Consider the following 11,800-nt stretch of genomic DNA (forward strand, 5'->3'; position numbering starts at 1 on the left):
TTGTCCAGAGCTTTGTGAGTGCACTAAGCCTCTAACGAGGGATCCAGCTGCATTGGAGGCAGCTCAGAGAGAGTTCACTCGGGGTTATTTCCTGGGACGAAGGGCTTTAGTCTTATGATTAGATTAGATTTAATTCTCTACAGTGTGGAAACAGGCCCTTGGGCCCACCAAGTCCACACCGACCCTCCGAAGAGTATCCCACCCAGCCCCATTTCCTCTGACTGATGCACCTAACACTATGGGCAATTTAACACGGCCACTTCACCTGGCCTGCACATCATTGAACTATGGGAGGAGACCTAGAGCATCCGGTGCAGACACGGGGAGAATGTGCAAACTCCACACAGACAGTCGCCCCGAGGCTGGGATCGAACCTGGGTCCCCAGTGCTATGAGGCAGCAGTGCTAACCACTGAGCTACCGCGCCGTCGAGGTGAGGTTATGAGCAGGTAGGGTCTGTACCCACTGCAGTTCAGAAGAACAACAAGGTGATCTTACTGAGATGCGCAAAGTGTTGAGAGGGCTTGACAGGGGAGATGCTGAGAGGATTTTTCCCTTCATGGACGAGTTTCGATCTCGGGGAGACAGTTTAAAACAACGAGGGGCTCTCAATGAAGGGAGTGATTTTATTTGCTCAGAGGTTGGCTGCTCTGTGGAGTTCTCTTCCTCAGACAGCAATGGGGGTTGCCTCGTTGAATCTATTCAAGGCTGAGGTAGGCAGCTTTGTAACTGAGAGAGCAAGCTAACATTTCGAGTCGAGGTGAACAGCTTGCTCTCTCTCCATGGATGCTGCCTGACCTGCTGTGATCTCCAGCATTTTGTGTTCTCAGTACAGATTCCAGCATCTGCAGCAACTTGCTCCGAGTTTGGTAACTGATGTGGGGAGTTACTGGGGATATTGTCTGGAACGTGCTGCCAGGGGTGGTGGTGGGGGCAGACACAATGGGGCATATAAGGGGCTTTTAAACAAGCACATGAACATACAAGGAATGGAGGGATATGCGCCAAGGGCAGGATTAGTTTAATTTGGCGTCATGTTCAGCACAACATGGTGGGCCGAAGGGTCTCAGCTGACCACGCCAATGATGTCAGCATCCCCCAAATAAAAACATCCGCTTACAAAGCAACATGCCAAGATGCTAAACCCTACCTAGGTCCCAGCCAGACAGCATGGGCAGAAATGATAAATAGGCCATGGGGAGGGTGCACAGGAGCTTTATGGAAGTCTGCCCAGGGATAGCAACGTTCCAAGTTTTGGGAAGCTGGAAGATTCTTCTAGGAGACTGTGTGTCACAGTTCACTTGGGAGAGGGATCTGGGTTGTTGTGGTAACACACCCTTTCCTCCCAGTCGGACATTGACCATAGAGGCTCCAACATCACGTGTCTGAGCAGGATCTGCCCTGCTGTTACTGCCCGCCGACAGCGTGTGCCAGAGGGATTGGCAGGTCAACACTGACCGTGTCGGACCCCCGTGTCATTCACAGGGCCTTCCTTGGCCATTGGGTTCTGGGTTTGGGCGTGAACCCAGGGCTGCTGGCTAAGAGGCAGGAACACTACCCTTGGATCTCCTTCACCAAGTGACTGGAGAAACTGAAACAACGCAGGCGCTTTGATAAAGGTGGGCAAGGTGAGGGAGGAGGAAAATGAATGGTGGAACAGGCCCAAGGGGGTCAATAGCCTACTCCGGTTCCCTTGAGACTGAGGAGAAAGCTGCTACCCGTTGCAGAAGGGCTGGTCACCAGATTCAAAACAGAAATGTCCACAGAGCCACAGGGAACTACTGGGCAGCTCTCCCGAAAAGCTGTCACAGCTACTGTGGGCCAGCTGTTGTACTGCGCCATGAACTGGGGCCCATTCCTTTGATCGGTGGCATTGCCCTGTATCTGCCGCTGTTGCCCCAGAAGAGGGAGAGGCCGATTGATCCACCCACAACCCCTTCAGGGCACGTTCGATCTGCTCCCCCCCACCCCCCCTCGTTCTGCCAACTGCATGTGGCACCCCAGCCAGAACAGAGTGTGTGGCATCGCAAAGGAAGATAATGACCGCTCTGTCCAGTCTTACCTTTCGCCCCTCGCAGCACAAAACCGAACCCTTCACTGTCTCTTTTCTGCAGCAGGACTGTCTTCTCTTTAATGATGTAGTCACTGCAAAAGGGAGAGAGCAAAAACCGGCATTACAGAGCTTGCAAAAAATTCCTTTTCCATCCGCCTTGCCACAAGAACACCAGGGATAGGAGCAGGAGAAGACCCCTCAGCCCATCCATTGGTCAGTCAATAAGATCATCTGACTGAGGTCTCAGCTCCATTTTCTTGTCTGCCCCCTTCAAACCCAAGTGAATCTGTACAGTCTAGCCTTGAATACATCCAATGACCCCCAGTTCCTGCTCCGGGAAAGAATTCCAAAGGCTAACGACCCTCTGAGAGATAAAGTTCCTCATTATCTCTGCTCTAAGTGGGAAATCTGTTATCAGTAAACTAGTTCTGGGTCCTGAAATAGCTCAATGGAGGCCAGTATCCCATCACCAAGTCACCCTTTATTTACAAATGGAGAATCCTTGACACTGATCCAGCTCCCTCAGAGCCAGCTCTCAGAGTGAACAGAACCTCTGACACTCTTGTTCGTATCTGTCAGCCAGGGCTCCCCGATTGGAACAGATTAACAGTCCCAATCAGGGAACTCAGATTCTGGATGTAGGTTTACTCGTTGGAAGGTTCATTTTCAGACGTTTCGTCACCATGCTAGCTAACATCATCAGTGAGCCTCCACATGAAGCACTGTTGATGATTCCTGCTTTCTATTTATATTCAGAGTTTGTGAGAAGATTTGTAGCTCAGGTGCTCGTTGCTGTGGTTCTGTTCGCCGAGCTGGAAGTTTTTGTTGCAAACGTTTCGTCCCCTGTCTAGGTGACATCCTCAGTGCTTGGGAGCCTCCTGTGAAGCGCTTCTGTGGTGTTTCCTCCAGAAGCGGCAGGGACAGGCCACTATAAATGCTGGAGGAAACACCACAGAAGCGCTTCACAGGAGGCTCCCAAGCACTGAGGATGTCACCTAGACAGGGGACGAAACGTTTGCAACAAAAACTTCCAGTTCTATTTATATGTTTATAAACATACTTCGTATGGTGACGAAACATCTGAAAATGAACCTTCCAGCTCAGTGAGCAAAACTACATCCAGAACCTCAACCTGAGCCACAAATCATCTCAAAACTTATTAACTCAGATTCTATTAAATCCAGCTGACTGACCTCCTTACAATCCTCACAAATCCCTCCCCATCTCGGGAAGCATTCACTTCAAAGATACCCTGGCAAGACATCTCAATATCATACTGCCTTCAATTGGAACATACCCCATGCTTCAAACTCCACTGAGTCCAGATCCAACCTTTCCACATGGCCCTTCACCCGAGGAATCAGTCGAGTGAACCTTCTCTGAAATGCTTTGAGTGTACAAGCATCTTTAGTACAGAGATCAAACAGGGCTCCAAATGTAACCTCGCCAACACCCTGCACTGTGATAGCAAGACTGTCCCATTCTATCCTCCTTGTGAAAGAAAAGCTAATACTCCACTTGCTTTCTGAACTCATAGAATCCCTACAGTGTGGAAACAAGCCATTTGGCCCAACAAGTCCACACCGGCCCTCCAAAGGGTAACCCATCCAGATCCATTCCCCTACTGCTCTACATTTACCCCTGACTAATGCACCTAACCTACACATCCCTGAACACTGTGGGCAATTTAACATGGCCAATTCACCTAACCTACACATCTTTGGATTGTGGGAGAAAACAGGAGGAAACCCACGCAGACACGGGGAAAATGTGCAAACTCCACACAGTCACCTGAGGATGGAGGTAAAAACAATGACTGCAGATGCTGGAAACTTTCTTCTGGATCAGTGGTGCTGGAAGAGCACAGCAATTCAGGCAGCATCCGAGGACAGGCAAAATCGACGTTTCGGGCAAAAGCCCTTGATGAAGGGCTGAATTGCTGTGCTCTTCCAGCACCACTGATCCACCTGAGGATGGAATCAAACCCAGGTCCCTGGCACTGTGAGGCAGCAGTGCCAACCACTGAGCCACCGTGCCGCCCATAAAATACTTGCTAAACTTTAGCAATTTTAATATATGGACATACAAATCTCATTATGCTGCAAAATTCTCAATGTCTGTCTGCCCTTGAGCAATATAGAGTGGCACGGTGGCTCAGTGGTTAGCACTGCTTCCCCACAGCCCCAGGGACCCGGGTTCAAATCTGGACTGTGTGTGGCGATTACACATTCTCCCTGCGTGTGCGTGGGTTTCCTCCCACAGTCTGAAGATGTTTGTTTTAGGGTGGATTGGCCATGGGAAATGCAGAGTCACAGGGATTGGGTGGGATGCCCTTCAAAGGGGTGGTGTGGACTTGATGGTCTGAATGGCCTGCTTCCACACTGTGGGGATTCTACGATTTGAACGTCCTGTTCTTTCATTCTTTCCCTGAAGTGGACATCCTCACATCACAATCCAATCTTCTGTCCACGCACTTAATCAATACACTCAGTGAGAGGCCGGGAGCCTAATCCCAGGACTTATGCCAACACTCTGAGCAGCAGGTTTCAAAGGGAGCAGGTGAAAAGGGGTCTCACCTTCCAGCCATGCCCCCGGGACCCCTTTCTTTCATCAAATTTGCAAAATTAAAATTGAACTTCACTCTTGAAGTTGAATTTCGAAAACAGAAAAAGCATTATCTCCCACCCTCAGACCCCAGTAGCTGCCAATGATCTATTAACATGTTGCCTGTGCGTTGTTCTCAAATGGGGGCCCAGCATTATCGACAGTAAGCTGCCATTATCGAACTAACTTTCTTTCCACTACAGCCATCGTAAGGGCAAAAACATTCACATCATAGAATTCCCTACAGTGTGAAAGCAGGCCATTCAGCCCTATGAGTCCACACTGACCCTCCGGTGAGCATCCCACCCCTGGAGCCCCACATTTCCCATGACTGACCCACCTAGCCAGCACACTATATGTGCAATTTTCCCACGGCCAATCCACCCTCACCTGCACACGTTTGGACAGTGGGAGGAAACCCACGCAGACACGGGGAGAATGTGCAAACCCCACACAGTCACCTGAGGGTGGAATCGAACCTGGGACCCTGGTGCTGCGAGGCAGCAGTGTGAACACTGAGCCACCATGCCACACCCCTCATCATGTGACATTCCACATCAATCAGCTTCTATCAGTCTCTAACATGGAAGCCTGATGCGAGGTCTCAATTCCACTAGACTCCCATCACCCTTTCCAACTTCCGACTTCCCGGAAGGTTAAAAGGAAACCAGGTAAACTTGCAAATGTTGTATTGTGGTTCAACTTGTCTTTTAAATCTCACAACAGCGTTCCAGTATGAGCAGCATCTTCATTTCCAATTATCACTGCTTTTATTCAGTGATTTATTCACCCTTGCACGGTGGCTCAGTGGTTAGCACTACTGTCTCACAGCACCAGGGACCCGGGTTCGATTCCCACCTCAGGTGTCTGGTTGTGTGGAGTTTGCACATTCTCCCCATGTGTTCCCTCCGGGTGCTCCAGTTTCCTCCCTCATTCCAAAGATGTGCAGGTTAGGGTGGATTGGTCGTGGGAAATTGCCCGTAGTGTTCAGGGATGTGTAGGTTAGGTGCATTAGTCAGAGGGAAATGCAGAGTAATAGGGTAGGGGAATGGATCTGGGTGGGTTACTCTTTGGAGGGTTGGTGTGGAGTTGTTGGGCCGAATGGCCTGTTCCCACACTGTAGGGATTCTATGATGATCTGGGTTGCAAAGGATGTCAACTTTGAAGTGAAGACACACAATATTGTCAATTTCAACGTTCCCACTCGTTCTCTCTCCACACAGTCCTCCATGTGGGGCATTGCCTGGCATTCTGCAGCACCCCAATCGCAACAACAACAACTTGCATTCATGTAGCGTCTTGAGCTTAGCGGCGCATCATAAGCCCTGCCAGGGGAGCACACGCCAAACTAGATTTGACATCAACTCACACAGGGAGACATTCGAACAGATGACCCATCACTCCACTGGAGAGGTCAGTTTTACGCAGTATCTCAATGGAGGGGGAGAGAAAAGGAGAAAGAGCATGAAAGAGAGTGAGGGGGAAAGGAGAGAGGGGAGGGGAGAGACAGTGAGTGAGAGAGCATGAGAGACAGACAGTGGGGAGGAGGGAGAGAGAGAGAGAGAGAGAGAGGAGGGGAGAGTGTGAGCAAGAGAGCATAAGAGACAGACAGTGGGGAGGAGGAAGAGAGAGTGAGTGAGTGAGAGAGGGAAAGCATGAAAGAGAGAGAGAGTGAGAGAGCATGAGAGACAGACAGTGGAGGGGGGTTGTGGAGGGAGAGAGAGAGAGTGAGTGAGAGAGAGAGAGAGAAAAAGCATGAAAGAGAGAGAGGGAGAGTGAGTGAGAGAGAGAAGGCATGAGGGAGGAAGAGTGAGAGAGACAGAGAGAGTGAAAGCAAGTGAGAATGAGACAGAGAGTGAATATGAGTGAGAGAGTGAGTGAGAGAAAAACAAGGAGGTTTACGCTGAGAATCCAAGCTTTAAATAATGCAGTGAGGTTTGCAACATGCCTGAATTTGAGAAACGCAGTGCTACATAGACGGGGTGATGGTGGCACCATGGTAATATTGTTGGATTAATAATCTAGACACCCAGGATAACGGTGGAGAGGCACAGGTTCAAATCCTGACACAGTAGCTGATGAATTGTAAATCCAATTAATAACTTTGGGAATTAAAGCCTGTCTGAGTACTGGTGACCAATGACAGTTATCATCAATTATAAAAACCCATCTGATTAACCTCCTCCAGGCCTTTATGTTAAGTTTTCTGTGTTCTTTAATGGAATATAGGCATCAGCTATTCCGTAATTACCCAAAGGGCAGTAAAGAGTCAACCACATCACTGTGGGTCTGGAGTCACGTGTAGGCCAGACTGGGTAAGGACTGCAGATTTCCTTCCCTAAAAGACATTAGTGGTAATTGTCATGGTCACCATTACGGAGTTGCAGAGTTTAAATTCTACAAGCCATTAGAATTGTCCATGTCCTCAGAATACAGCCTGGGCATCTAGCTTACTGTTCCAGTGACATGGCCACTACCCGCCCCCCCCCCCGGTTTCCTGGGCAACGTCTCTGCCTCAGGCTTGCTGCAGTGCCCCAGTGATGCTCAGTGCAGGCTGGAGGGGCAGCACCACATTTCCCACTCAGGGACTCCACAGCCTTCTGGACTCAACATCGAGTTCAACAATTTTAGGGTTTGAGGCACCTCCTCCCATGTTCTGACCCCAAACCCCCCCACACCAGGCCTTGTTATCACATGGTCTGCTATTACACACACAACCCATTGTTAGCCACTAACAGTCCCCATTAGTACCCATTCATTCTCCCAGGCTGATTGTTACCCTCTCCTTTGTCTGTCCAACTGTTCTTCTCTGCCTTTGGGCTCTATCCCCACCCATCGTTTTCTCATTACACCTCCCCCCACCCTATCTTCTCCATATAAATGGACATGTTCCTAGCTACCATCAGTTCTGAGGATCACTCGACCCAAAACTTTAACTCTGCTTTCTCTCCACAGATGCTGCCGGACCTGCTGAATTTTTCCAGTAACTTGTGTTTTTGTGTTCTAGTACTGTTTGCCCAGAGGCTTTGGCATCAAGGTATGGTCAGCGAGTCATGCGCATCCCTGTTTATTCTCGAGAAGGGGTTGATGGGTCTGATTCAGACTCATTACAGCCCGTGTCATAGAATCATAGAATGTTCCAATCTAGAGAAGGCCATTTGGCCCATTGTGTCTGTACTGGCTCCTGAAAGAGCTACCCAGCTAGTCGCACTCTCCAGCCCTATCTCCATAACCCTTTGACTTCAATCCTTTCGGATATATATCCTGCTCTCTCTTGAAACCTCCTTTGGAATCAGCCTCCCTCACTCTCCCATGCAGCGCATTCCAAATCCTAACAACTCTCTGCATGTAGACGTTTCTCCTGATCTCACTCTGAGCTCTCTTGCTGACAGTGCCATTATCCTCCACTGCCACATTGAACCACACTGCAAATTGGAGGAGCAGTGCCTCATCTTCCGGCTGGGCAGCCTACATCCCGGAGGACTCAACACTGAGTTCTCCAATTTCAAATAAGCTCTCTTCCCATCCCCCGATTCCCTTCCCCCCTCCCCCTCCCTTCCACTGCTCCCTGCCACCAAGTGGATCTAACCCTCCCATTGACCAACTGGGTCGTAACCTCAATCTGTCTTCATCTATCCCCGCCACCTTCCTTTATCTGCAGCTCCCCCACAGACACCCCCTAGTCCTGAAGAAGGGTTACACCTGAAATATCGACTTCCCCACCTCCTGGTGCTGCCTGGCTTGCTGTGTTCCCCCAGCCTCCTGCCTGTCCCTCCTGATGCTGCCTGGCTTGCTGTGTTCCCCCAGCCTCCTGCCTGTCCCTCCTGGTGCTGCCTGGCTTGCTGTGTTCCCCCAGCCTCCTGCCTGTCCCTCCTGATGCTGCCTGCCTTGCTGTGTTCCCCCAGCCTCCTGCCTGTCCCTCCTGATGCTGCCTGGCTTGCTGTGTTCCCCCAGCCTCCTGCCTGTCCCTCCTGATGCTGCCTGGCTTGCTGTGTTCTCCCAGCCACCTGCCTGTCCCTCCTGATGCTGCCTGGCTTGCTGTGTTCCCCCAGCCTCCTGCCTGTGCCTCCTGATGCTGCCTGGCTTGCTGTGTTCCCCCAGCCTCCTGCCTGTTCCTCCTGATGCTGCCTGGCTTGCTGTGTTCTTCCAGCCTCCTGCCCATCTACTCTTTCTGACAGTCTGGAAATTGTGACCCAAGTTATTGACATACCAGCTAATGGAAACAGAATATCTTTCTTTACCCTGTCAAAATTGTTCATACCTGAATATCTCAATAAGGTCACTTCTTCAACTTCTCTGCTCCAGGGAGAATAAGCTCAATCTATCTGAACTTTCCTTGTATCTAAAATCCCTCATTCCTGGCATCGTTCTAGAAAATCTCCTTTGAACACTCCCCAGGGCCCCATGACAGAAATGTCACTCGGTAGAAAGTACCAACATTTTGAATCAGTGAGTGAATAAAGAGTGGCGTATTTCCAAGTCAGGATGGTGAGTGGCTTGGAAGAGAACTTGCAGAAGATGGTGTTGCCATCCCCTTGTCCTTCTGGATCACAGGTTTGGAAGGTGCTATCAAAGCAGATTTGGTGTGTTGCCACTGTGTGACAGTGCAGAAGGGACTGAGCATTGACCATATTGGCTGAGTTACTGATAAACAAGTCAGGCTTTCCCTCTGTTGTTCTGCAGAAGGAGCGCTGCACTATCTGAGGTGAGTGTTTCCGTAAGAAGCTTTAAACCAAGGTCTCTCCTAAGTAGATGTAACAGATTCTGTGAGACCCCTTCTCCACTTCTCCAATGACCACCTGTGGGATCTTGCTGTGCACAAATGGCTTGCCATAAATTCCCTGCGTTAAAGCAACTTGCATTTATATAGCTGCTTTAACGTGGTGTCATGTTCTCGCACTTTTCACAGTAGTAACAATCAATCAAGATTTGACACCGAGTTATAGAGTCATTGAGCTCTACAGCACAGAAACAGACTCTTCAGTCCAACTCATCCAAGCTGACCAGGTATCGTAAGATAACCTAATCCCATTTCCCAGTATTTGGCCTATATCTCTCTAAACCTTTCCTATTCATATACCCATCCAGATGCCTTTTAATGTTGTAATTGCAACAGCCTCCACCTCTTCCTCTGGCAGCTCATTCCATACATGCATCACCCTCTGTGCGAAAAAATTGCCCCTTAGGTTCCTTTTAAATCTTTCCCCTCTCACTCTAAACCTATGCCCTCTGGTACTGAACTCCCCCACCTCGGTGAAAAGACCTTGTCTCTTGACCCTATCCATGCCTCTCCTGATTTTATAAACCTCTATAATTCAACCCCCCCAACACACAAGCCTTACCTAAGGAGATCCTGTAACAGGTGACCCGAACTTCAGCCAAAGAGGTCAGCCATTACGGAGTGTGATGAAGAAGGAAAGGGAGTCGGGCTGATGGAGTGGTGCAGTGAGGGAACTCCCAGGTTTTGGGGCAGGCAGACGTATGGGATATCTATCGTTTCTGAATTTCTACTCGGATTGAATCAGTATCCTGACTTGGGAACACATCCCCCCTTCCTTTATTGTCACTGATACGTCGAAATCACGGACTCCTTCTCTAACAGCACTCGGGAGGCACTGAAACCATGGGGCAGCTGGGGTTCAAGATTCACTATCACTTTCCAAGGACAACTTGTGATGGACAATAATGACCCATATCAGAGTGAACGACCAACCAAAGTTCCCCTCCAAGTCATCACCATTCTGACTTAGAGTTATAGATTCGGAGATGCTGGTGTTGGACTGGGGTGGACAAAGTTAAAAATCACACAACACCAGGTTTTAGTCCAACAGGTTTATTTGGAAGCACTAGCTTTCGGTTCACCACGTGATGAAGGAGCCGCGCTCCGAAAACTAGTGCTTCCAAATAAACCTGTTGGACTGTAACCTGGTGTTGTGTGATTTTTAACTTAAGAGTTATCGAGTCACACAGCACGACAACAGACCCTTCGGTCCAACCAGTCCATGCTGACTATAATCCCAAACTAAACTAGCCCTACCTGCCTGCTCCTGGCTCATATACCTCCAAACCTTTCTCATTCATGTACTTATCTAAGTGTTTTTAAACATTTTAACTGTACCTGCATCCACCACTTCCTCTGGAAGTTCATTCCACACATGAACCACCCTCTGCGTAAAAGAAAATTGCCCCTCGTGTCTTTATAAATCTTTCTCCTCTCACCTTGAAAATATGTCCCAGTTTTGAAATCCCCCACTCTAGGGAACAGACACCTACGACTTATCTATGACTTACATGATTTTATAAACGTCTATAAGGTCACCCCTCAACCTCCTATGCTTCAATGAGAGAAAGTCCCAGACTATCCAGTCTCTTGTTATATCTCAAACCCTGCATTGCCAGAAACATGCCGGTAAATGACGAGAACGAGGGTAGGTCCGATCAAGGACAGTAGTGGGAGACTGTGTATTGAGTCGGAAGAGATAGGAGAGGTCTTGAACAAGTACTTCTCTTCAGTATTTACGAACGAGAGGGACCGTATTGTAGAAGAGGAGAGTGTGAAATGGACTGGCAAGCTAGAAGACATACGTGTTAGGAAGGAAGATGTGTTGGACATTTTGAACAACTTGAGGATAGACAAGTCCCCCGGGCCTGACGGGATATATCCTAGGATTATGTGGGAAGCAAGAGAGGAAATTGCAGTACCGTTGGCAATGATCTTCTCGTCTTCACTGGCAACGGGGGTGGTACCAGGGGACTGGAGAGTAGCGAATGTTGTGCCCCTGTTCAAAAAAGGGAATAGGGATAACCCCGGGAATTACAGGCCTGTTAGTCTTTCTTCTGTGGTAGGCAAAGTAATGGAAAGGGTACTGAGGGATAGGATTTATGAGTATCTGGAAAGACACTGCTTGATTAGGGACAGCCAGCACGGATTTGTGAAGGGTAGGTCTTGCCTTACAAGTCTTATTGAATTCTTCGAGGAGGTGACCAAGCATGTGGATGAGGGAAGAGCAGTGGATGTAGTGTACATGGATTTTAGTAAGGCATTTGATAAGGTTCCCCATGGTAGGCCTATGCGGAAAGTCAGGAGGCATGGGATAGAGGGAAATTTGGCCAATTGGATAGAAAACTGGCGAACCGGTCGAAG

The 11,800-nt window shown here is 49.1% G+C and overlaps 1 protein-coding gene across 1 annotated transcript in view; it reads right to left on the minus strand.

Moving 5' to 3' along the window:
• LOC122542013 (SH3 and multiple ankyrin repeat domains protein 1-like) overlaps window positions 1-4,639 on the minus strand; it is a 113,649-nt gene extending 109,010 nt beyond the window's left edge. The window contains exons 1-2 of the mRNA XM_043679305.1: window positions 4,629-4,639; window positions 2,062-2,144 (exon numbers count right to left, since the gene is read on the minus strand). Of these exons, the coding sequence (XP_043535240.1) occupies window positions 2,062-2,144; window positions 4,629-4,639 (94 nt within the window). The remainder of the gene's footprint in view (window positions 1-2,061; window positions 2,145-4,628) is intronic.
• Between the last annotated feature and the right edge of the window lie 7,161 nt (window positions 4,640-11,800).

The sequence above is a fragment of the Chiloscyllium plagiosum genome, chromosome 39 (assembly GCF_004010195.1).
Source record: "Chiloscyllium plagiosum isolate BGI_BamShark_2017 chromosome 39, ASM401019v2, whole genome shotgun sequence".
NCBI lineage: Eukaryota > Metazoa > Chordata > Chondrichthyes > Orectolobiformes > Hemiscylliidae > Chiloscyllium > Chiloscyllium plagiosum.